The sequence below is a fragment of the Mastigoproctus giganteus genome, chromosome 5, assembly GCF_048544385.1.
Source record: "Mastigoproctus giganteus isolate SK-2022 chromosome 5, ASM4854438v1, whole genome shotgun sequence".
NCBI classification, from domain to species: Eukaryota; Metazoa; Arthropoda; class Arachnida; order Uropygi; family Thelyphonidae; genus Mastigoproctus; species Mastigoproctus giganteus.
In genome coordinates this window covers 176917822-176943288 of record NC_143579.1, presented here as the reverse complement: position 1 = coordinate 176943288, position 25467 = coordinate 176917822, and the positions used below count along the sequence as shown (strand labels likewise).

General features: G+C 38.5%; 1 protein-coding gene across 1 annotated transcript in view; it reads left to right on the top strand.

Annotated features, from left to right (window-relative positions):
- hob (bridge-like lipid transfer protein family member hobbit) overlaps nt 1-25467 on the top strand; it is a 916854-nt gene that overhangs the window by 374665 nt on the left and 516722 nt on the right. Inside the window, exons 24-25 of the mRNA XM_090374277.1 lie at nt 2239-2298; nt 21343-21436. Coding sequence (XP_090230403.1) covers nt 2239-2298; nt 21343-21436 — 154 coding nt within the window. The remainder of the gene's footprint in view (nt 1-2238; nt 2299-21342; nt 21437-25467) is intronic.

The window sequence follows — 25467 nt, the reverse complement described above, 5'->3', positions numbered from 1 at the left end:
AACTACCACTCTCTCATCTCTTGTATGTCCTTGGTTTTCTTCCATTCTACTTCTATCCAGGGGGCTCGGCTGTTATGTCTTACTTCACTGCCCCAGATATTTGCCCACAACTCCTCGATCGTTTTCTTCTCAGCTGGTCCGTTGTTTTCTCATCTTCTCCCAGTTTCCTGTAGAAGGCTCTATAGTCCTCATCGAAGATTCGGTTTTTTTTTTCCCTCTGGGAGCTCTCGTTGTATCGGCATAGCCTCTTGCTGAATGCACGGAGGTTATGCTTTAGTGTGTCCAAGTATTCTCCTATTTTCTGATTTCTGGTCTCCAGTTTGTTGTGATCTGTCATTTGAGGATGCTTTTCCCTTTTCAATCAATTTCTTACTTCTATTACCCTGTTAGTAATGGGTCAACTGACCTATCTTGATTCTTAATTCTTCTATCTTCTGCTGAAGTCTTCTTTCCCAAGCTGGCAGTTCCTTCTGTTTTCAGTTCTTCTGCAGCTGGTCTCTCATTTCTTTTCCATTAATCCTAGTGGGTGCTATGGCAGCACAGTATACGGCTGTGTGGATATCCCCCAGCGTTGCACCACTGTTGTCAAGGTAATGTGGTATTAAAATCCTCCACAGGATTTTATTTGGCCTCTGCTCGTGGGTTCTTGTGGAGTCCATTGCTTCAAATTCTGTTGGGGGGCCGCATTCCACTCGTTTCTATTCTGGATATCATGACCGTCTCTTTCCACTTCGTCTACTCTGGGTTGTATTTCTTCTTGCTCTTCCTCCTGTGGTTCTGTAGTATGCTGTTCCTCCTCTGGTCCCATATTGACCATATTCTTTGTTCTTTATAGTCGATCGCTCACATCCTGCATGCTTTTTTCCAAGATGGCAGGAGCTATTAGGTTCTTTGTGACGATGGTCCTTTTTCCTTTTTTGGTCGCTATTCAGTGACCTGAATATCTGAGAATCGTTCCAACCACTTGGTATGTATTTGCAACCTGTATATTGTTATATCTGTCTCTAGCCTGGTTATTTCATAGTATGCTCACATGATGCATGTAGTCCTTTCGATGCTCCACTTCATGCGTTGATGTCTTCTTCCTTCCTCGGTGGTCACTAGTGCAGGAAGAACTTCCAGTTGGTAGGCTGGATGGTCTTGCCCTTCTCTTGTGGTAGCCATATGGGGAACCGAGCCACTTGTTCGACTGCCTAAGGCCTGAATGCGAGTGACTTTATCCTGCCCCACACTCAATGCAGTATGATTAATATTTCTGTGCGACATCATCCACCTATGGAGGTGGACTTGTTTAGCTTCGGCTTATGTCCAGTAGTTTTTTTTTTTTTTTTTTTTTTGTTCTCTTGAGTAACACCAGATGGCACCACTATCTGCCTTAGCCGTCACTCCAGCCATGGGGAAGGTAAGTCCAGTGGAGCAACTTTTTGCCATGTTTTTTTTTTTATTATATTATTATATTATTTTTTATTATATTATTATTATAATTATTATATCGGTCTCCCAGCGTAATAGCGCTGCGTTCGCTTCCACCAAGGCACGATTCAAACCTGGGTCCATCAGGCTGGTAGTCCAGTGTCTTTACCACTGAACCATTGCACCCCTTTATTATTACTGTGCAAGGAACCCTGAGGCTTATGCTACACCAGCCAAAATAAATTTCAGTACCCTGAGAGAGAGAGAGAGAGAGAGAGAGAGAGAGAGAGAGAGAGAGAGAGAGAGAGAGAGAGAGAGAGAGAGAAGTAGGTGAGTATCACCAAAAACAGAGAAGAATGATGATATCCAGCTCAGGACCCTGGGTGTGCAAAGCATATGCTCGTCAGATGTGAGCCCCTGGGGTAAATATGTCAACATCCTACAGAGATTACTATCTACAATGTTGACATTCTTGATGAAATCCTTTTAATTAAGAGTATGAGCAGAAAGGAGGCTCCCAACAGCCAACTAGAGGCTCTTCTCTACTTATTTGATGAGGAGAGAATCTTTGGTTATTTGGTTGGGAACATGCCTTTCACTGTTCCACACGAATAGAGTAAATCAATGTGGAGGTGAGGGAGAGATGTAAATTTTATCTGTGTTTCTCTTGACAGCTATATATTTGAATGTGATAAGCTTTCATAAAGACTGTCCTCCAGATGGTGTGCAACATTCGGGAAATTTGTTGTCCAATTTTATGTGAAATACTTTTGAGTATTGAAATGCACTCATTTTTTTTTTTTTTTTGTTCCTGTCTTCCTTTAGGTATTTACAATGGAAATATCTGATGACCCATTTGAAGTGAAACTGAGAGATAACTTTGAAGTAGGTATTTGGATATTTAGATTTTAAAATAAAATTTTGCGTTCTGATTTTGCTATCCTATTTTTTACTATATATTCATGCATTTCAAACATGCCCTTATATTTCTTGCATGTAATGTCTCATATTTCTAATTTTCAAATTTTGATCTTAATTACAATATGATATTAATTTAGATTAACACAGTAAAATATGCACTGGTGAGGTAACATCATTATTGGAATATTCATTTGGCCCATCTACATTATGTTCTGTATTTCTTTTTCTATATCTTTGTATTATTATTTTTTATTATTATTATGTTGTTCTTTTATTATTTCTTCCTGATTGGAGGTTCCACCCGTGACGGGTACTGCTACCAAGTACACAGGGTAGTTATGTCTAGTGTTACCATTGTTCGAGGAACTCTCTGACTATCCTACAGATGTTCAGGATTGTGACTTTCTGGAGTTCCTTGTAGGTGTTCTCTGGCTAGGCTGGGCTGTTATGTAGAGTCTTTGGCACCATACTAATGGTTGACATGATCGGGATGGTTGTTACTTGTTGCATATGCCACATCTCTTTGATCTCCTGTCTTAGGTTTGTGTACTTCCTGATCTTTTCCTCATGGGTTTTCTGGAGGTTGCCAGTGTTGGGCACAGCTAATCAATCAGATAGGTAGCCTTTTCCTTCTTGTCAATGAGGGTTATATCTGTCCTATTGTTTGGGATTGTCTTGTCTGTTATTAATGCAGAGTCCCAGTACAGCTTGTGGGTTGGGGTCTTTAGTACTGCCTGGGGGTTTGTACTTGTAATACAGTACATTTTATTATTGTTATTAGAAGCAGTAGCAGTGGCAAATGATGCAAGGAAGCAAGTTTATGCAGAAACACTACCCATCTTATCTTCTACCCCTTTGTAATTCTTCCTTAAATTTTTTCAAGTTACCAACTTCCACAACACCAGATAGTAGTTTGTTTCATCAATCAATTACTCTCTTGCTGAAAGCAAATTTTCTTACATCTATCCTGCAGTCATCCTTTTTCAATTTACATTTGTCCATGAGCATCATCTGGTTAGAAAATCACTATCATCATTAAGTTTACGCAATCTGTATAAAGCTTTAAACACTTCAATCATGTCTCCGTGCAAATGCCAAGCACTGCAATTTGCGTAACTAAAATCTTTTGTAGTAAGGGTACCCATTTGTGTTTTGGACTAACCTGGATTGTTGCTTGTTCTTCACTGATTCCAAGAGATCCACAAGAATAGAGTAAAATTTTAGTCTCACTTCTTAAAATCTGATTGAAGAAGTGAAGTCTCATTTCTTAAAATGAGACTTCCAGACTTCAAGTACTCAAGATATAACCTAATCATTGCCTTATACAGTGAGATACTCACTGCCTGGTCCCTTTTGTCAAAGTTCCTATACATTATTGACAGATCCCACAAACTGTTCTAGCAGCCTGTTCACACTGCTCATATAACTTCACATCAAGCTGTACAATTACCCCTAGGTCTCTATCATATTTCACCACCTTGAGTATGTACAATAACACACAATACCTAATTGGTATTGTGTGTTATTGTATTGGTACTGTATCATATGCCGTACCTTCCATTTACCAATGTTAAACCTCAATTGCCACTTCTCAGCCCATCTGCCTAATTTATTTAAATCTTGCAGCAGTACTATTGCCTTGATTTCTCATATTAACCATCCTGCCAACCTCTGTATCATCTGTAAACTTATACAATAAAACTGTTATGCCTTCATCAATATTGTTAATAAATACTGTAAACAGTAAGGGGACCAGCACTGAACCCTGAGTGGGAGTCCCTTAGGGTTCAGCCTTGGGCCCCTTACAGTTTACAGTATTTATAGGCGCCTCCGTAGCCAGGTGGGAAGGAGCAGCAGTGCGTAGCACATGCTTCTTGATTAGACCAGGGTTCGAGCCCGTCACCACCAAATACGGAGGAGGCGGAAAGGTCAGGGAATGACCACCGCATATCCCAGAGCAATATGGTCTTAGTTGCTAATGCTCCTAAAACAAACATATCATAACATAACAGTATTTATAAAAAATATTGAAGACAGAGAGAGTGGCCACATTTGGACAGTATCCATATATAACCACCCTCTTGTCTTCTGTCACTCAAGCATCCCTTTATCCATAGCAGTAACTTGCCTTTATACCTTTGGTCACTGTATCATAGTTTGCCTTATTTTTAACGATGCTGGTGGAAGCAACAATAAGTAGAATAGTAAAAGAAAATAAATTAATAGATAGTAAGACCATATTTGGCTACTTGGCTTTACAGCTAAATTATGAAAATAATTAAACACTGTTAAACCACTTGTTAATATTGATGCAGTGACAAAGCGAGGTTTGTTTAGGCATTGATGTAGTTTGTCTCCCAAGCTAACAATGAAGTTAATTAAAGATTTATTAAAAAATGTGTCATCAATCACTCTGAATAGTATAAAGGTACGAAATCAAGCTTGTAAAGAAGTGATTGCAGTCTATATCGCAAAGCAAAGAACAAAAACCTGTGTATTGGCCAAAGATGAGCATAAAAACTTATTACAAGATGTTGAAAGATAAAATAAAGAACCACAATGATAATGCCATTAGGGGACATCTGGTGTTTTAAGTTTCTAAAGGTCAGTTGTTGACTTTTCAAGAGAAACATATTAAAAGCTGTCTCTCAATAATCAAAAAAAAAAAATTAATAAGCAGTCTAAAATCATGAACTTAAACACTGCTACCCACTGTAGTAAAAAATAAGCCAAAGCAAAATAAATAAATGCATTTCTCTACTGATTCCAACCAATCAAAAACCCTAAGAGATATGCAAATTAACCGAAAGCTTTTTATAATGATGTCTTTTACTATAGAAGTCAGTAGCCATTTTTAAGTTCGTGATTTTAGATAATTTGTTCATTTTTTCCATTTACATTACATCTGATAATCCATTTATATTTGTATTTTAGCAGTTAACAAATGAAAATTGAGATATTTTGGATCTCACTAGCAGATGCCTCCTGATGATATTGTAATTGTGGTTCATTTACTTCATTTTGTTTTATGATTATTTTTGATTTTATTTATCTTTTGTCTATGCATGTGTATTATTCTTTGTACTTTTGATAAAGAGTGCAGCTGCACCTTTCCATGCTAGAATTTATGCCTTTGCACTTTCCAAGTTGAATATAGATTTTTTTTTCTTTCTAGTTTAATCTTTAATTTCTGTTATTTATGGTGTTGTTAGCTTGGGATAGAGGCTGCTGAGTTGCCTTTACAAGCCTAACCTTATTGCCATGAATTACAGTAATATTATCATGTGGTGTAATAGGGCTTAATATTAATAATTTATTCCTTAAAATGAAAATATTTTGAAAGGTGTATCTTTCATTAGATTTCAGAAAGCTTCGGAGAAGGGGGGAGTCGAAACCAATCCAGCCATAGGTGAACTACAAAAGAGGGCTTACATTTGTCAGCATGGCGGGTTGACCAATATTGGCTGGAAGAGTTCTCATTTCTGGTGATTTAAGTAGTAATATTAAGGTGGCTTTATGTATGAGCAAACCAAGAAATTGTTTTATGCTCTGCTCTTCTTGGAGCCCTCAGATTCAGATCCAAATAAGATTCGCGCATATGTGAAACAACTGATTTTATGTTAACACAATTATAATTTCTAATATAAAAATAAATTTTATAAACAAGAAATATATTTTTAAAATTACTTTAAACCATATCATTTTTGCTTCACTATTGGTCAATACCGTTCACACTTCTTTTGTTATACCTCAAAATTGCATATGAAAAATTCCTTGCAGGTCTTACACACCATACTGACTTATTCTTAATTTAATTTACATCTGTAAAATACTTATATTATTTTTAGGCAGCATGCAGTTGGTTATGTTTTTCAGCCACTGATGCTTGTTTTTCTTTCTTTGGAGAAAGAGAAACAAGCATCAGTGGCTAGAAAAGCATATTTATTTTATATTCTTGTTCTTTATATCTGCATTCACAGATATAAAGTGCATTCACAGTGCTGAATTGGGATTTACTCAAAGAGGTAACTACCATCAGGGGTAAAGGGAAGGGTTTATGCTTTCATAAAGATGACTACTGTGGTCTGAGACAGTATTTAAATTATATACGGTGGGACAAACTGATGATGTTACCAACAGCAAATTCAAAATGGGAAGCATTCAAAGAAATAATCTTGGAAGCTACTAGGCTTTTCATACCAATGGGATACACTTGAATAGAAAGGGTGCAAGAATATTTGCTGATGCTATCGAGGGAGGAGCCTCCGCAGCCAGGTGGGCAGGAGCAGCAGTGCATAGCACACGCTCCTTGATGAGACCAGGGTTTGAGCCCATGACCACCAAATACGGAGTATGCGGAAAGGTCAGGGAATGACCACCGCATATCCCGGGAGCAATATGGCCGTAGTTGCTAATGATCCAAAAAAAAAATAATAACAATAATAGCTATCGAGGCAGTGTTAGGTGGGTTTGAAAACTGCTAGATTGGGGGGGGGTATACATGGATTAATAGATTAAAAGTAGCCGCTGACAGAGGTGAAAGTGATTCTTGCACTGCTTCTATTGGAAAACAAGATGCAAAGGATTTCAGAGACTGCTCAGAGTCATTGTAGTACAAGTAAACACATTGGTTGAGTTAGGGTAGCTAAGAATAGGAACAAGTGCATGTATACTTGCGTGTACACCAATGATAGGAGTTTGGTAAATAAATTTGATGGGTTTGAGGTGTTGGTCAAAACATCAATGGCTGATATTGTTGGGATATCAGAGACGTGGTGTCACACAGATATAAGGAATGCAGAACTGGAATTTGGGGAGTACAATGTGTACAGGAAGGATAGATAGGAAGAGAGGAGGGGTTATGTTATCAGTTAAGAAACACATAAAATCCAGGGAGGTACAGCCAGTCGACGTCACTGGACAGTGCAGTTTCGAGTCAGTTTGGTGTGACATAAGCACTGGGAAATCAAAATTGACAGTTGGAGTGTGTTTTAGGCGTAATGACTCTGATGAGTATAATAAATATCTGTACAGGGAAATAGAGTGGGCCAGTAAATCAGAGAGTCTTATAATGCGGGATTTTATTTTCTCGGATATTGACTGGAATTTTTGGGTTGGTCACTCACACACTAGCAAGGCTTTTGTGGATTTATTGGATGATTGTTTTCTACATCAGCACGTTTAGGAGGCAACTAGAGGGAGTAATACTCTTAATATGATTATCAGTAGAGATTCTTCATGCATTAAGAATCTGGAGATAAAGGAACCACTAGGTGGAGTGATCACAGTGTGCTGAAGTGGGTTTTACTCAAAGAGGTAACTGCCATCAGGGGTAAAAGGAAGGGTTTTTCTTTCGTAAAGGTGGCTATGGTGCTCTGAAAATTTTCTGAGTAGTGCAGACGGTCTGCAAGAGTAGCTCATGGTGTCTTGTCAATGATATAAAGAAATTTTTGTAGTAGGAATAAGGAGGTGATTATCCCCTTGTATAAGGCGATGGTCGGGCCTCACCTTGAGTACTGTATACATGTCTGGAGGCCTCATTTTAAGAAGGATATAGAGCTGTTGGAACGAGTACAGAGAAGGGCAACAAGATTAGTGAATAGAACAAAGGGTTGCTCTTACAAAGAAAGGCTTAAGTTTTGCAGATTACAGTGTTTGGAGGCTAGGCACCTGCGAGGTGATCTGATTGAGGTGTATAAAGCCTTGAATGGTTTGAGCATGCTCAATGCTGAAGGGATTCTTCCTCTTCCTCAGAATAATCATCTGAGAGGACATTAATTCAAATCAAGGAAAGGCAGTTGTAGGATAGATATGCGGAAGTTTGCCTTTAGCAAGCGGGTAGTTGATTGGTGGAACAGACTTCCATCTTTTGTTGTGGAAGTTGATAGCCTGAATAAATTTAAGGCTGAGCTGGACAGGTATTTGGAAAGAACGCAGGGGTGAAATGGGAGCGGATTTTTTTTTGCCTGAGGCTGCATAAGTTTGCTTTCTTGCATTGCATGCCTCTACTAATGCTAATATTTAATGGTAATGTCAAATTTCTATTAAAGTTTCTAAACGCTTACTCTAAATTTCTTTTGTTATCTCATCGCAGACTAAAAACGAACACTTCACAGACTTGTGTTGGTCTGCAGACCACACTTTTAGTAGCACTCATGTACACTATTCACATAAAAATGTTTTAGTTTTGCTAAGGTGTTTTCGTAGATAACTTGAATTTGTGGACACAACAAATCATCGTGGTAAAGTTTTATGACGTCTTTTTTTTTGTATGTCACAATTTTATCGCCTTGTGCGACAGTGGAAGTGATGTACAACGGTGGAACTGCATTGGACATCCAGTAGTAGTGAGCGCATTAGAAACATATTGTGCCATCTGCTCTATGATTAATCCATGGAGTATTACTGTAATAACTTTGATCTTCACTTGTCCTCATTGCAAATGCCCGCCCAACAAAAATGCATATTTGTGTCAATTATCTTTAAAGTATCCCATCTGGGAAAATTAAAAATACCAAAACGACACATTAAAGTGTCTGCATCTGTATTAGTGTGTGTTTTGGATGGTCATCTAACATGTAATGGCTGATACTTTTGGCTGGGACTTGAGCCTCAGTATCCACAACAAGCGATGTCCCTTTTAAAGCAAGCATTTTGAACAATCCCTCCGATTGTCCCACTGACATAAAGCAGACTATTTTTGTTCAAAATGTTCCCCATTAACAGATCATTGCTGAGAATTTGAGTAAGTGTTATTTTTATATTTTTTTTCAGCATGTTCAAGTTTTTTTCCTGTTGACTTTTTTTCTATCAAGCCTTTTTTCTGTAAATCACAGAGAAGAGCAATAAGATGATGATACTTGTACACAAAAGGATATTCTACCGAGAAAGAGAGATACTGTGAATTACAATCTCGAGAAACATTGGAAAGAAGTCTCTTTGATGACCTAATTGAAATACGTAAGGCTTAAGTAAACTAATGTACAGTAAGACCCCCGTATCCGTGAGGGATATGTTTCAAGACCTACCATGGATGGCTGAAACTGCGGATATAAATAAACACCTGCTGACCCCATATATATAATGTGATTTTCTTGTACATACATACATACATATAATAAAATTTAATTGATCAATTAAACACACAGTAAGACATTACCAACATTAAATACGGTAATAATAAAGTATAGTGAACCCTCTATTTACCAGGATTGGATTAACTGGGACACTTCAAGACTCCAAATAAAAAATTTAAAAAATCAACCAGAAATTATAAAATTCGAGTAAAACTAGAATAGGTATAAACAGATGTTTTGCAAGTTGTAAATAAGCGATAAGAAGCGGCATTATAAGTCGTCATTGGGAGATTAGTGTACCTATTATCTTGCAACCCCCCGCTGTCTTCACACCTATCGCTCAAAAAGAAGAGAGACCAAATGTTTAGTTTTATTTAGTGCATCACGTCGATTGTTGTGTTCCGTCGAACTGCAAAAGGACTAATTTTGTTTCGTTATTTATGTCAGTGATCTCAGAATTTTTTTTTGTTTAGAAATCCAAAAAATGATGGGAAAACGCAAGAGTTGTGCATTCAAATTAAACAAAAACTTGAAATTATTCAAAAGTTTGAAAACTGTGCATCCATTAAATCTCTAAAGAACCATTATAATGTTGGTGACCAAACCATATGCGACATCATAAAATATAAAGGGAAGCATCGTATTGGACACGCGAGTAGTAAGTGTTAAGTTTTTTTTTTTTCCCATGGTTAACTGCGGGTAACTGAATCAGCGGATACGGGGGCACAACTGTAATTCCTGATGCCATCATTCTCATTCTGTAGATGGAACAATGAGGTGAAAGGCACATAAATTTAAATTGGTAAAGGATGGCAGTAGAATAGCTGTGAGCAAATTCTCCTTCATCCAAAGAGCAATCATTTGTTGGAGTAAAATCCCCACTCAATATTGTGTGGATTGGGTGGTTTGAATAAATTTAAAGAAGGTTTGGGCAAATCATTGGAAGGAATGGGAAAATTAAGTTTTTTTTTTTTTTTTTGGGCTGGTGCTATATAACCTTTGCTTCCTTGCGTCATGTGGACGGCAGTTTCAAAGAATAACTACCTTATAGAGTAAAAAAATGTGGAGGTCCTAAAGTCTTGAAACTTTATTAGACAGTTGGAGAGACAACTTGAGTAGTCGATACCCTCTAATTTTCGTGAAATCAGACAAATGCTAATAATTTATTGTAATTTTTCCTTGTAGAAGATCTGCGATCTTGTTATGGATTTAAAATAAACTTTGTGGATTTTTTAATAATAGGATAGTGTAGGCTATTTTTGGAATATTTAAGGGAATATTAAATTTTAGGAATGTTAAAGGGAATATTAAATTTTAGGAATATTATATATTTTAAAGCAAAAGAATACTCGTACCTGGGATTTTCTTCAGGAACGGCTGCATCTGGGTGTAATTTGGAAGGAATTGAAATTGCAATTATATGGATAGGGGGGACGAAGGAAAAAAGCTTTTGTCCTAAATCCTTGCATGGGGAGTAATTGTACGCATAAAGGGAGATGATGTCCTGAAGACTGATGGGGCTTTTCATTAATACCATCTTCAAAGGAGGGTGAATACATGTTGAGGCCGTCTTTTGTAGCCTGGGCACATTCTGCTGCCGTATTTCAAAAGCATGGTGGGGGGGGTTGAATAGTCTAGTAGTTGAGTAATCGAGCCATCCAGCAATGCATGAGAAGACCACAGATGTCCAATCCATGTGACCAGAGGATACTCAGAGGATAACATTGAACAGAATCATTTAAACAGACCTCAACAAGGTTGAGGTCTGTTTAAATGATTAAAGAAATGATAATATATTACAAGTTGATATTCAACGAAAAAATGATGATTACAGCACTAACGAGCATGCAGAGTTTTTTACTGCTGAAGAATTAAAAGTAGTTGGGTCTAAGTTGAATTGTAGTAAGTGTCCTGGACAGTACTTGATTAAAAATGTAGCTATAGTCAAGATGTATGATCTGTTTCCAGTTGTTCTTCTAAACATGTATAACAAATGTCTTTTGGAGGATGTTTTTCCAAAAATATGGAAGTCTGCCAGGAAAAGAAGTGATCAATCCCAGAGCACACAGACCTATATCCTTGCTAGAAAATTTGGGCAAACTATATGAGCCACTATTGCTGATTCGAATACAACAGTAGGCAGATTGTCGCAATTTAGAAAAGACAAATCAGTATGGATTTCAAAAGAGCAAATCTAGAGGATGCTGTAAATGATTTGATAGAATATTGTAATAAATCAATAGGGAGCTTGAATGCACTTCCCAGCTATATCAAGTCATTAGAAACTACTTTTCAAATCGAAGTATTCAAGTTAAAGCACAAAATCTGTCACACAGTAAGAGGGTATATAGAGGCTTTCCCCAAGGATCGGTTTTGGGTCCAACTTTTTGGAACTTAGTATTGGATGATTGGCTCTCTCGGAATCATTCATACTGCCACAAGATAGCGTATGCGGACGATTTGGTTATTTGTATCACAGACAGATCTAGGAAGATTTTGGAAGTAGTGGTTGCACCTGTTTTGCAGAACCTAGAAAATTGGGCTAATATTAATAAATTGAAAATCTCATCTAAGAAAACAGTAATGATGATTTTTAATCCCCATCTTAATTATCGGAGACCACCTAGAGTTTTGATTAATGGAGAACAGATACCATATGTCCTTAGAATTAGATATTTAGGAGTAATAATAGATGACCGGTTTAGTTTTATGCCCATATTGCTAGTATTACGGAGAAAGTAAAAAGTTTCACATCTGCAGTAGTGAGAATTACAAGATCATAGTGGGGTTTACAGAAAAATACCTTGATGCTCTACTATAAGACTGTCTTTTTACCTATAGTTGCTTATGCAGCTGGAACATGGTACAATAAAATGATTATGAGTAAAGTTTGGATTAAACTGTTGTCCTTACAGAGGTTTATGTTACTAGCGATATTTTGCACATGCAGATCAGTGTCAACCAATGCATTGCAAGTAATGGTGGGGGTTCTACCTTTAGATCTTTATATAGTGTATAGAGGGTTATCATATGCTCTGAGGAAGCAAATTCCAGTAACCATTATGTGGAGATCAGTGTCCAAAGTAACAGTGAAATTAAGAAAGTAAAAAAAGAGAATACTGCAGCTTTTATATAACTTATGGCAAGAAAGATGGATTGCTAGTGAGACAGGAAAAGTTACAATGAAGTTTATTCCTGATGTAAGGTATATTACTTGTACATCTGCTGGAAAATGGTTCTATCCCTCCATGGTTACGTCTTATATTCTAACTGGACATGGATCGCTTAAATCTAAGTTGTGCTACTTCAGATTAGAGGTTGATAGTCAGTTTGATGTGGTTTAGAGGAGACCTGGGCACATGTACTCTATGAATGTCCGCATTACTTTGATGAGAGGTAGGAACTGATGGTGCAGATTTCACAACTACAGCTAGGAGTGGAACAGTCATTACTGGCTACAGCTAGTAATTTCAATGCATTACAGAAGTGTTGTATTCGTGCCTTTGCTAGAAGAAGAAACCTGGTGAATATTGACGGTCCTAGAGTAGTGAACAGGAACTTATAATAATAAGTTCTTCATGACTTGCAATTGGCCTCACATCTATGTGCCCTCTCTTCTCTTTTTTTTTTGTATTTATTTTATTTATTTGTTTTTATTATTTTATTTTTATTATTTTTTTTTTTATTTTTATTTTTTTATTATTATTATTTATTATTTTTTTTTTTGCTGGTACCTAGGTATGGGATATTACTGGCAACTGATGGGTTGTGCAGGATCCAGTTTTTTTTTTTTTTTGTTTTTTTTTAAGCTGATACCTAGGTACGAGATACCGCAAGCTGGCATCCACCGGTATGGCATACCCACTGGTGGATGCGGGATTTGGTGCATTACCACACAGACTATTGGTACAGGTCCGGCTCCACGTGCCGAGGTTTGACACCAGGATTCAGCTAACTGGGTTAGCTGCTCCCTGGTGGCAAAGTGGCCTGACATAAACAATGCATACTGATGTTATGCCCATTTACAGTGATTCTGTACAGAGACATTAGGGGGAGATAGGCATATGCCTAGGAGCGACCATAGACAAGAAACACATACATACATTTCTTTCTACAGGAAAAAGCACCATGCCATACCACCTTTGCTCTTTGAGAATGGTTGATGTATATGAATTAATGTACAAAAGTTGAAATGGCTGGTGTAGGATCCCCATTTGAACCCTATAGAACACTTAGGGTGAAATGTTGGATGAGAGCTAGACCAACACGTGCCTAATATGTAGTGGAACTCATCGTTGTTAGTGTTTTCAGGTCAAACAGCACCAGGGTTCCCCCCATCTCTCCATAGAATACATTGTCATGTGATACAGTACACTGTAAAGGCCAGAGATTTAAAAGTGTATGGATATTGTGATGTGTAATGTTTTGTACCTTTGTTCATCTGGCCTTTTAGCTGTTGGGCTCCTAATGGGACACACCATTGCCCACACTTGGCCCCGTGGAGGCAGACCAGGTGCACCCAGTATAGTTATATTCACTCTGGCAGGTCCTGCCGCCTGTCACCACCAAATACAGAGGATGCGGAAAGGTCAGAGAATGACCACCGCATATCCCGGAGCAATATGGCCTTAGTTGCTAATGCTCCTAAAAACCAAATAACATAACAAACAAGCAGGTCCTGCCACCTAATTTCCTGAGATTTCAGTAGATAGGACCTAAAAAAAAAAAAAATGTTACTATAATTTACGCTGAAAGGGAGCAGGCCGAATGGTAATAGGGTTGTTGCATGGTTGACTTAAGTTTTTGAGTGTGGGTTTGGAATAATTTTGGTTTCATTAGACACAGTCGCAAAGTTAGAGAGAGGGTGGGGAGACTGGGAGAGTAAGACAGAGGTGGGGGTCAACAGATAAGGCAACCCCATATGGTCAGTGAAGCATGCCCATGCCCCACCAGAGGGAAGAAAATGGGGTGGCAGGAGGGGGAGACAATAGACTTCTCTCCTGCCCCAGGAAGTAAGAAGAAAGTACTGTGCAAGAGTGCACTGGTATGAGGATGCCAGTGGCCTTGGCAGCAAGCTGCAGCAATAGTCATGTCTGGTGTGTTCATCTCAGAGAGATGTGTAGAGTCAAGTCTGACTTGGTGATCAATGGTGTCTTCTGCTACAGAGGGATCTTGAGACAGGTGAGCTGTGGACTGCATTGATTCCTTGTCTAGTCCTGGTCCTGTTGTAGAAGGTCCTTAGTGTGGCTAACTCAATCTTTCCATTTGAATGTTTCTGATCAATTAGGTTGAGTTGTTTCATTCAGTTACTGGCTTTAGTTATGATGAATAACGATGTTTCCTCTGCCCAGAAAATACCTCTTGCGCAACTTCACAAAGGCCAGGAACTCCTCCCTTAAGTCTAGAGGGTGATGCTCCAGTCTTGCTGGTAAATATCTGAGTTCTATCACAGCAGACGTTGAAGGCACCATGGCCTGTCAGGAGAATTGTTGGAAATAGACCTGGTAGAACCAGAAGGCGGGGCTCTAGGATACATGTGTCTGAGAGTAGGCAGGAACTTCCTGATAATTTCCCCTTTCGTTGAAGCAGACCACCTTTCCTGCCATGCCTGCCTGCACACAATTCTCACGTCTGGTCCTTTCTTCTCTTCTATTCCCTGCTAGGTTGATGGTGTATTCCCCCAGAGTGTAGGGTAATCCTTTGTCCAGGTAGTACATCATTCTGCATCATATAACTTCTAGCTCCAGGGGCAGGATCCCCCACCAGGACTTGGAGGGCATGCATACTAACAGTACGGCAGGCATGGGTGATGACCGGGAGAATTAAGCCTTGTGTGGTGTCCAAGATCTTTTTGTTAACCACCGTTGTGGCCCTATGGAACCCACGTGGACACGTATGTAATCGCCAGGGTGAAGAAGGCTTTATAGTACAGTGTTAGCATGCATTTTTTTAGACCCCAGTCCTTTCTTGTTATTCTGGCTATTAATCCGGCATATCTTATTTTTCTATAAAGTATTTGAGATGACGATAGAAGGACAGGTTGGTGTCTAGAATGATAACTAGATGCTTCAGTTTGGTGACTAGTTTGATTGTCTGGCTATGGATTTTAATTTGTGGTGGTCTTCTTAAGTTCAGGCTGCCTTTCTGCAGTATAGATTTTGTTTTTGGAGATGATATTTTTAAGAAGTGGACTGTGGTCCAGTCTTGAGGGAGCTGGATTGCTTGGTTCGCTTGCACTTTCATTTGTGCTCGGCCTTCAGCAGTGACTGTCAGTATTAAATTGTCTGAGAAGGCCTAGGAATTTACTTCCCTCAAGACCAGGGCCAAGAATTCATCTAGGATCATATTCCAGAGCAGTGGCCCTAGAACTGAACCCTGGGGGTAGCCCCTGTAGAGTGATCTGCTCAACTTATTATATTATTATTATTATTAGCATATGGTGCAAGGAAGCCTAATGCTTATGCAGCACCAGCTAAAAAAAAAAATTCTAAATTACCCTGAGAGAGAGAGAGGGAGAGAGAGAACAAGAATGAGAAGGGAATCACCAAGAAAGAGAAGAATGATAATATCCAGCTTGGCACACTCAGGACCCTGGGTGTGCCAAGCCCATACTCACCAGATGTGAGCCCCTGGAGGTAAATTTAGTGCTATTACCTGGATTTCTCTGTTGGTAAGGTAGGATTCCATAACTTTGTACAAATTCTTAGGTGTGTTTGCCCTTCTCAGTCTAGCTAGGATGCTTGGCCACCAAATGGCATCAAACGCCCCAGTGAGCGAAATCGACTGAGATGGCAAGGAAATATTTTTTGTCATACCCCGCAGCCACCCTCTAAAGGCTACTCAGGGCATCGATGGTAGAAGTTCCTTGCTTGAATCCATATTGTGATGGTATGGTTAGTCCAGCTGTTTCATAGTGGTGAGTTATTTTTTTTACATATCAGCCTTTCGAATAGCTTACTTGCCACTGAGAGCAGGGAAATTAGCCAATAAGAGTCCGGCTGTTCTGGAGGCTTTGAAGGATTCTTGGGTATAAGCTTCAAGGTTGCAAGTTTCCTGTCGGCTGGGTAAGTTCTTATTCTTAAGCATACATTGTATAATCTAAGGAGCAGTTCCAGGGTGGTGTCTATTACCTTTTTTTATAGTTTCTTGCTCCAGAAGATCTAGGCCTGGACATTTTTCTATTACTTATGAATGCCATGGCAGCATGCAATTCCTCCATGGCAAAGGGCTGTTCTATTTGCTGTGTTTTGTATGCTTCATTTTCTCTACATATCTGTACCTGTTCCAGTAAGGTTGGGACAGCTGGTTCATGATAGACTTGGTTGATTATGTTATCGATAGACTGTTCCCAGGTAGTGACTAGTGTGCTCCGCTGGGGTTCAAGTCACATTTATGATTTCTTCTCTGGGGAGTTTGTTAATAACAACTTTGTAGGCCCAGGGATCGGTGTTTCCATGTGGAGTTGAGGTGCTCCCAGGCCTTCCTCTTGCTTTTGCATATCAGGTCTGTGTAGCTGTTTCTAACAATCTTGTATCTTTCCCTTAACAGTCTTACTTCCGGCTCCAGCCAGATACATCTTGCCCTTTGAAACTCTTTTCTTGCGTTTTTGACCTGCTTTCTTAATGTTTCAATATCTAGGGTCCACCAGGGAACTGTGTCCGAGTTTGGAATCTTCCTCTTCATGGCTGTTTCACGCATTAGTGATAATTTTTGTCACCCTCTTCTGGATCTCATCTGAGTCAAGTCGTTGGTCATCCTCCATCCAGTGCCCTGCCACCTGGTGCAGCAGCCTCCTAAAGAGTTCCCAGTCAGCCTTGTTAACCATAAAATGGTTCACCATGTGTTTGACTACTGGAGTTCTGCTAATTGTCTGGTTGATATGGTAAGTAAGCACTCTGTGGTCTGACATCATCCAGGAGCCTTGGACTGCCCAGTCCACATGTCCTCCCACCTTTGTGGTTGCCAAGGAGACATCTATTGTGGCCTCCCACAGATTGTTACAGAAGTTCAGTAAGTGGCATGGTTGATTTAATACTACCATAGGAGAATTTACCAGGAACTCCTAGAGTCACCGCCCATTGTGTGTGCTTCTCCTATCTGTTGTTTGACTGTGCCAGGCCAGGGACCGACAGTTAACATCAACCCCGATGATGATCTTCTGGTTGGGGGAAACTACTCAAATTGTATTCAGCAGTGTCTGCAGGTAACTCATTGCAGGGGTCATCTCCTCTCCTGCCCTGCAGTACAAGGAGACAATATAAAAGGAGCCTAGTGAAAGAATTATGTGCATATAAGCAGGTCAGGCTGTGTGTAGTTTGTATTTTTGTGACAGCCATGTTGGGGTTTTGTACTTGTATTGCAGCCCATGGGTTCTCCTGCTCAGTTTGCACTATTTTGTATATCCCGGGATATCCCTTCACCTGCCTTGTGTGGGGCTTCTTTATGATTAAGATATCGGCATTTTCTTCATCAGCCTTTCTTCTGAGGTTTTCAGGCACTGCCCCAGTTCGCTGTGCATTCTATTGGAATGCACAGCGAACTGGGGAACACATTTTAACTCTTATAGCCATAGTTGGTTCTAGCCTGTAAAAGCTTTTTGTTTTTACGAAGGTGGGGCATTTTGGATCTCTAATAGAATGTGAGTGCTCCAGCTTCAGGGACTTGCAGTTCGTGCAAACATGTTGTTGCTTTTTGTTGGGGCAGTTTTTATACTCGTGCCCTTTGGCAGAGCAGTGTCCACAGGTTGATGTGGCCTGGGTGCATGTAGGGGAGGTGTGACCGAACCTGCAGCATTTATAGCACTTAGGCATGGCCACATGCTCCTGAAATCTATGACTACCCCAGTCAATGTACAGTCTTGTCTGGCTCTTCAACACTTGCCAAGTGGCCAGTGCTAGCTCCACAATCCAATTGTTATTCAAGCCTCTCCTTGACTTTGTGTAATAATTTGGCTGCACAAATCTCCCCTGTTCCTCTCCCGAATTAGGCATATGCAGGTTCCATGTGATGATCTCACTTTCCAGTTGTTTAGTCGTGATGTCTTTATCCACATCGAAGACTAGGATCGAGGGGCCCCACATTTTCGGAGATTCAGACATGAGTCCCATCGTAGCAATTTTGGTGTTTGTCATAATTTTAACTATGTCTTGCCTGGTTTCAGTCTCTATTAGGACTCCTACGTTCCTTGTTTTTCTTATGCTCTTTATTCTTGTCATTTTCAGGTGGAGGCAGGGTTGAGTCGTGATGGTTGTCTTCAGTTCCTCACTTGTCTGGGGGCGCCTCCGTAGCCAGGTGGGAAGGAGCAGCAGTGCGTAGCACACGCTTCTTGATTAGACCGGGGTTCGAGCCCGTCACCACCAAATACGGAAGATGCGGAAAGGTCAGGAATGACCACCGCATATCCCGGAGCAATATGGCCTTAGTTGCTAATGCTCCTAAAAACCAAATAACAAACAAACAAACTTGTCTGGGCACCATCAATGTCTGCCACCAGTCTGAGGACTAGCAGGTTGTGTTGCTTCCTCTGCTGGGGCACCTTTGCATTAGCATTCTTGTTTTGTTGGTTCCTCTGCACATCTCCATATGAGGGGGCACGCTGTTGCATTTGTTTGCCCCACTCGTCCAAGTAGGCCTCCAATTTAGCTTTCTCTTGTTCACGTTGCGTATTGACAAGAATAATTTCCATTTTATTCACTTATAGTGATTATCTCGCTTCGCAGTCCTGTTGTGATCCTGCTGTTGGACTTTGCCATTAATGCTTCCAGTTGCATTCTTAATGTTAGTATCTGTTGTGAGAACTGGGCCATCTGGCAGGGTCGGGTCCAGCGAGGGGGGATAGTCCTGCTGTTTTGGAACTGCAACATCAGCCTGAGTGTTCGTCACTTCTTCCTATTGCCTTCTGCTCTGAGGAGTTATTCCTGGTTTCCCTATCACTTTTTGGAGCCACCAGTTTCTTTTTCTTTGTCATAAGAGTTAGTTTAAGGTCACCCTTATCTTCAGTCTGGTAAGCAGTCTGTGTGGCTCCAGTCTCAGATAGTAAGATTTTTGTCTCTTCTGTTGAGTCCATGATTTACGGAAGAGTTTGAATTTAATGTATGCTGTTCTTGTAGAGGTTGGAAATGTTGCTGTTTGATGTACACCTCAAGTCAGTGGTTCCAGAGCAATCCCTCTGCAAAGTTTTGGGCTATTCCCACCAGTCACGTGGGGGGGGGACGCCCAGATGAAAAGAGTTTTCCCTGAGACTTGTGACTAATTTCTCTGGGGGTTTTGGGTGGCACTAAGAACAATGGCAACAGACGATGCCAGGTCTGTTCTCAGAGGGTAGGGGAAATGCAAATTCCTTGATATTTCTTTATAAATACAATACTTTCCATCACAAGTTGTTGGGGCACTATCTCATCCCTGGGAAAAATACAAGGAGGCACTGACATCAAAGAAGTGAATAGAATATTTTAATGTGAAATATTAATCATTATATGAGTTCTCAAGTTGCTGGCACAACTTGTGTACTCATAGCTGGCTCTCTTCAGTATTGCGGCACCAGCCAACCAGAACAGGGCCTTATGGTCACATGACCTAACAACAACGACAATGCCTTTATTCCCAGAACCCGAGGAGGAAGCAATGCCTGCCTCCATGTGACATAATTAAGCTACTGAAATTGTCAATCAGCCATAAATATAAAATTAAATCATCATAAAAATATATATTTTTGAATCAGAATAATGGACTAGTGTTCTAGGCAATGTTTAAACTAGTAGGAATAATTACAAGCAACATCGTTCAATCACAAAAATTTCAGTTTGAACCAATGGCCGAACCTATATGGCATTGCGATAGTGCAAACAGCTAGATCGAATGTCGTGATACAGGATTTGAAAACTTCCATACCTATTGAATATCTTAGAAGTGTGGCATAATATAAATGTCTGTGGACTCACTGTCACCTGAAGAGCTTGAGAAACATAAAATATATCCAATTTAAATAGTTTGAACTAAAAATCACAAAACGTCATGGAGCACTATATTCATGCTGCCTTCCAATACTTGGTCAGGGCCATCACTGTTCTGTAGAGCGTGTTTGGTGTCAAACGGCACCAGAGGTTTCCCCCATCTCCATGTAGTATACATTGTGGGTGTGAAACAGAACACTGTATGAATCTTGTATTTGTGGAGTGTCGTGTACCATTGTTCCTCTGGTTATTTGGCCGCTGGGTGCCTAATGGGACCCAGTGTTGCCCCATGGAGGCAGACCAGGTACACCAGTATTATAGTTATTTACTCTCGCAGGTCCTGCCACCTAATTTCCTGAGATTTCAGTGGCTAGGACCTAAAGAAAAAATCACTGTTCTCATGAGGAATAGTGAACTATACCCTCTGCTGTCCATTATTCATGGCCATAAAAAGCCTACCCAGGAGGGGAATGTATTATAGCAGCCAAATGGGGATTGGCACCCTCTTGAAGTGAGTAACAGTAATGTCATAGTGAAGTAGTATCTTCATACTTTTTGGAGGGTGTGTATATTTTCAGAGAGATGGAAACAGAGGGCACAAATATAAAATCTTAGGTGATATCAGATTGTTAAATTTCATGAAGTTTACCTTAAAGCAGGATGTAGATCTCTGGAATAAATTATCTGCAGTTATGGCTTAGGCAGAGAGTTTGGTAAAGCTAAATTGGATGGTCACTTTATGGCACTGGTTAATATAAGTGACTGATGAATTATTTATTTATATATTATTATTATTATTATTAATTTTTTTTTTTTTTTTACTTTCACCAGCAATAGAAAATGTCCACTTCTTTGCATCATTTAGCAATCTTACCGATGTGATCATAACCAGAAAAATTATTGACAGTATTATATTCATAACTGTACTTTCTTTTGAATGTAATAAATTTTTACTTTATTCCTATTCTCTCTCTGACTAGCTACTGGAAGATGAATATCATGAGAGTCTTAAGCGAAAAAGGATATTGGATGAAAAAATTGAAAAGCTCAGGCGCACACATTTGCTTTTGCCAAGTAAGTTTGATTTATCATTAATAATTCTTTGACCCATGTTATGAATAAAATGTTATAAGTTAAATCCTATTTTAGCACAAACCGACTAATCTCAGTTGCCGTATTATTTGCTCACTGATTCCCTGCACTTCAAATGTGGTACTTGTGTATATGACCATTTTGATATTCCTTGTTACAAATGTCCTTATGTAGAATCCACCTTGTTTTATCTCTTAAGTTATCTTTACAGTAATTCCTATTCTGTCAAATTCATCCATTGTTTCTGTTGGTCTCCCAAATCTACAGAAATTTTTGACTTCCCTACTGTGAAACTCCCTTCTTCAAAGGAACTTTCTTAGGAGTTAAGTAATGTTTTCTTGGTGACTTAAAATGTTCATTGCTCCAGCTAGCTTCATTTTTTAGTTACATGGACCCAGCAGATCAAGATTCTGTGACTTTTGTCAACACTGATGACTTTATGCACTTTGTTTGTTTACCTACCAGAGAATCTAGCCACACACCCTACACTCTTGATCTTTTTCTCACTGGCAACCCTTCAAAGTATCAAAGTATACAGTAATGTTAGTGGTCTTCTAGTTACCTCAGATTACAATATAGTAGTGCCTATTGCTCTATTGAAGTCTCTCTCTCTCTCTCTTATTCATCTACTCTTTCACAGGTTCTCAGTTTGTGCCTTTTGTCATTAAAAGATCTATGAAATGGGTTGATTTTGATGATTTCTATTTCTCAGTTGATTATTATTATTTTTATTCTTATTCATAATAATTACACAATACACCAACCGATGTTATAAATAGTGTTATGTTTATTAAAATAATATTGTAAATAAAATAAAATAAAATTCCAATAAAAACTGACTGTACAATATAATTCTTTGCAGTTTAAATTCAAAAGAATTTAAACTGCAAAGAATTATTTACAATAAAACAATGTAGAATAAACACAGGATGATAAAAGTGCTAAAATAACCGTAGCTTTCAGAGACATCCGCCTCGTTTCTCAACAGTAAAGCTTATCGTATGGCATATCCTTAAATATCAGCAGGCTCACGGTTCCCAGCATGTGGTTCCACAGGAGCATGGGCAGAGCTCTTATTTTTTATCAGTTTTTATTGGAATCAGTTTTATCAGTTTTTTTTATCAGTATTTTATTTTATTTACAACATTATTTTAATAAACATAACACTATTTATAACATCGGTTGGTGTATTGTGTAATTATTATGAATATGAATATTCCCAACCCCAGAGACCTATTTGAAGATTATCATTTTTATTTATTTTTTAAATCTTACCTTAATGGGTGCTCAGATTCTATGACTGAAATTATTCTTGTAGAGGTGGAATCCTTTATTTCTCATTTCACCTCACAATTCTTGTAAGTGCTGTTCCAGATAAGAATTGAGCATATCTCAGTTCATCTTTGTCCAAATCCCAAGCTTCAGACTCTACCTATGCCACATAGCTTGAGGTCTTTGCCCAAGAATGCTTTTTATTAGTCAGTCACTTGATTTTGAATAGGCTGAGAGTAGAAACTTGCCACTTCTTTAAATGGTAGTTGAACCTTCTGACATCTGGCCAAAACTGTGGCCACAACTTCTGCCCATGGTTTTGTTACTTCCACAATAAAAAATAAAGTTGACTCATTGGTATCTTACTTCTTTATTTCTTAACTCTTGTATCAATTATTTTGATGAATCACCTCCTACATTACCAAATACACAGCACAGCATTCAGTGCCTGACATGGTCCTTTCATAGAAGAATATTAAAAAAAAATTAAATAATCTTGATTCCAAGGAAGCCCTAGGTCCTAATGGAACTTCATTTTTTTGCAAACCTGTGCTCCTGAGTTTACCCCTGATTTATGATATCTTTTTACACTTGTCATTCTGTGGTGTTTTTCCCTTCTGCATGGAAATTCACTCACACCTAGCCAGTTTGTAAAAAGGGTGTCAAATCTCTCCCTTCCAGTTATCAATCCATTGCCCTTACCTCTACTCTTTCCAAAATACATGGTAACCAGTTTTTGATGATGGTAGGTGCCTCTGTCTTCTAACCTCTCAACTAATGCGAGTGTTCTGTTTTATTTTTTTTTATTTTTAGGAAAAAAAAAAAATTAAACATTAATTAAAAAAATGAAAGGTTAAAATCTGAATTTTTTTTAATCTAAACTTAATATTTGATGATGAATACTGCCAAAATGAACTACTTAAGAAAAGTTTTGTGTAATTTTTCAGTTAGCCAAAATGAAAAAGTGAATGCTATCCTGCAGTTTTTTGTATTTCCAACACAGCACATATTTTGCAGCCTGGGATTGATATCCTATCTCTCAATTTAGAAAGCAAAAATTAATAAGAGAACTTAAAGTTTATAAAACTGTCATCAAAGTTTTCCTTCCTATTAATCATAATTATAAAAGATCAGTGAGAGACTAGTACAGAGGTGGTACATAATCAAAATGGGTTGATGTATAATGAAGTAATCAGTAGTACTCAACAGCATTTGTACCAAACTTTACTATATTTTACACAAGGTTTAAAAAAAAAAAATTAGAGCAGTTTTATGAAAATAGTGCACTTGAGATAATTTAAGTTAAAACTTCAAATATTTAATATACACATAGCAGAAGCCATGTGACTTTAAAAATAGTTTTGGTAAATTGTGGACTTAGTTTGGCAGCCACCTAAATTTCTGTTCTGAATTTCTAAGACCGAAGTGTTTCCTTAAGGCACTCAGAAGTCTGCTTGCTCGAAACAGACAGACTTCAGAGATAGTAACATGTTAGTTGAGTTATCAGAAATAAAGTTAAATATTATTTAACTTTCATTTAATTATAATCATATGTGGGGAAGCAGTTCATCATTCAGTAATGCTATTCTGAGAATAAGCCTTTTTAAACCAAATCAATTTCAACAAAAATGAAAAAAAAAAAATTTTTTTTTGTAGTGCTTATCAATATCATTGAAGATGTATAAATCGATATTTTGCAGTATTCTGTCAATTTCAGTGTAACAAATTGACAAAATACTGCAAAACCTATCAGATGCTATTATAAAAAAAGAAAGAATTGATGTATGTGGTTCTTGGTTAGAAAACCGGTAAGTGAACAAGGAAGCTTGAAATGTAACAAGTCTTGCTTGTTACATTTCAAGTATTTTAATAGTTCTTCATATCAGTACTGAATTGAGAGAATATTCGGCCAGGTGTAAAAATTGGGTTTAGATCTTCTCTTTCTGCCAGAGTTCTGAAACGGCTCTTGATAGCCAAATCAAAACAGTAGTGCCGTGATTATGAAAAAAGGCTTTGATTCAACATTTCTAAAAAAGGTGAAGTCTACAGCAGTATCTTTCTTTAAGCAAACATATTCAGCTGATCTAACAGACACTGGAAACAAAACTCCACAGGTAGAAAAATCCTAGATAAGCTAATGCTTCAAAGCTTACTATATCATTAAACACTATATAGTAATAGCTGTGTTTTAATATGAAATTTAATTTATAGCACAGTGTGGACATTAAAAGGCCTCCTGGTTTTTCCAAAAAAAGCTCTTGTTTTCCTCCTGTTTTTTTGCAGTCTCTGGCTTTTTGCAAAAACGTTCCTCTTTTTATTACCCGCCCATTTTGGCCAAATAGCTCTGTTTTACTGTTACATCTACCTGATCTCCAGTTTTTCGAAATTAAAAAGTTTGCAGCTGTGTTCAGCTACATTAACTTACTTCTATGAAAATCCTATCCATCATTTTGCCAATGACAGTTGCCAGTGACAAATTGGCAAACTGTCATTTTGCCAGAGTGAGAAACATTACCTTGCAGAAAGAGTTTTAACTTTCGAGTTATCACCATTTTGTTAAATGCTGATCTTCAACTTATTCTCCAATGGGGCAAAGAAATCTCTCGATGATACAGAGATCTTTAGACAGGATCACATATCGTTATTGTCTCTTAGCATAAGTACATCATAAATATTGCTTGCTCTGTATCAGAAAAAAAATGGGGTTTTCTTTTTCACTTTCAACGTTACTGTCCTTCTAA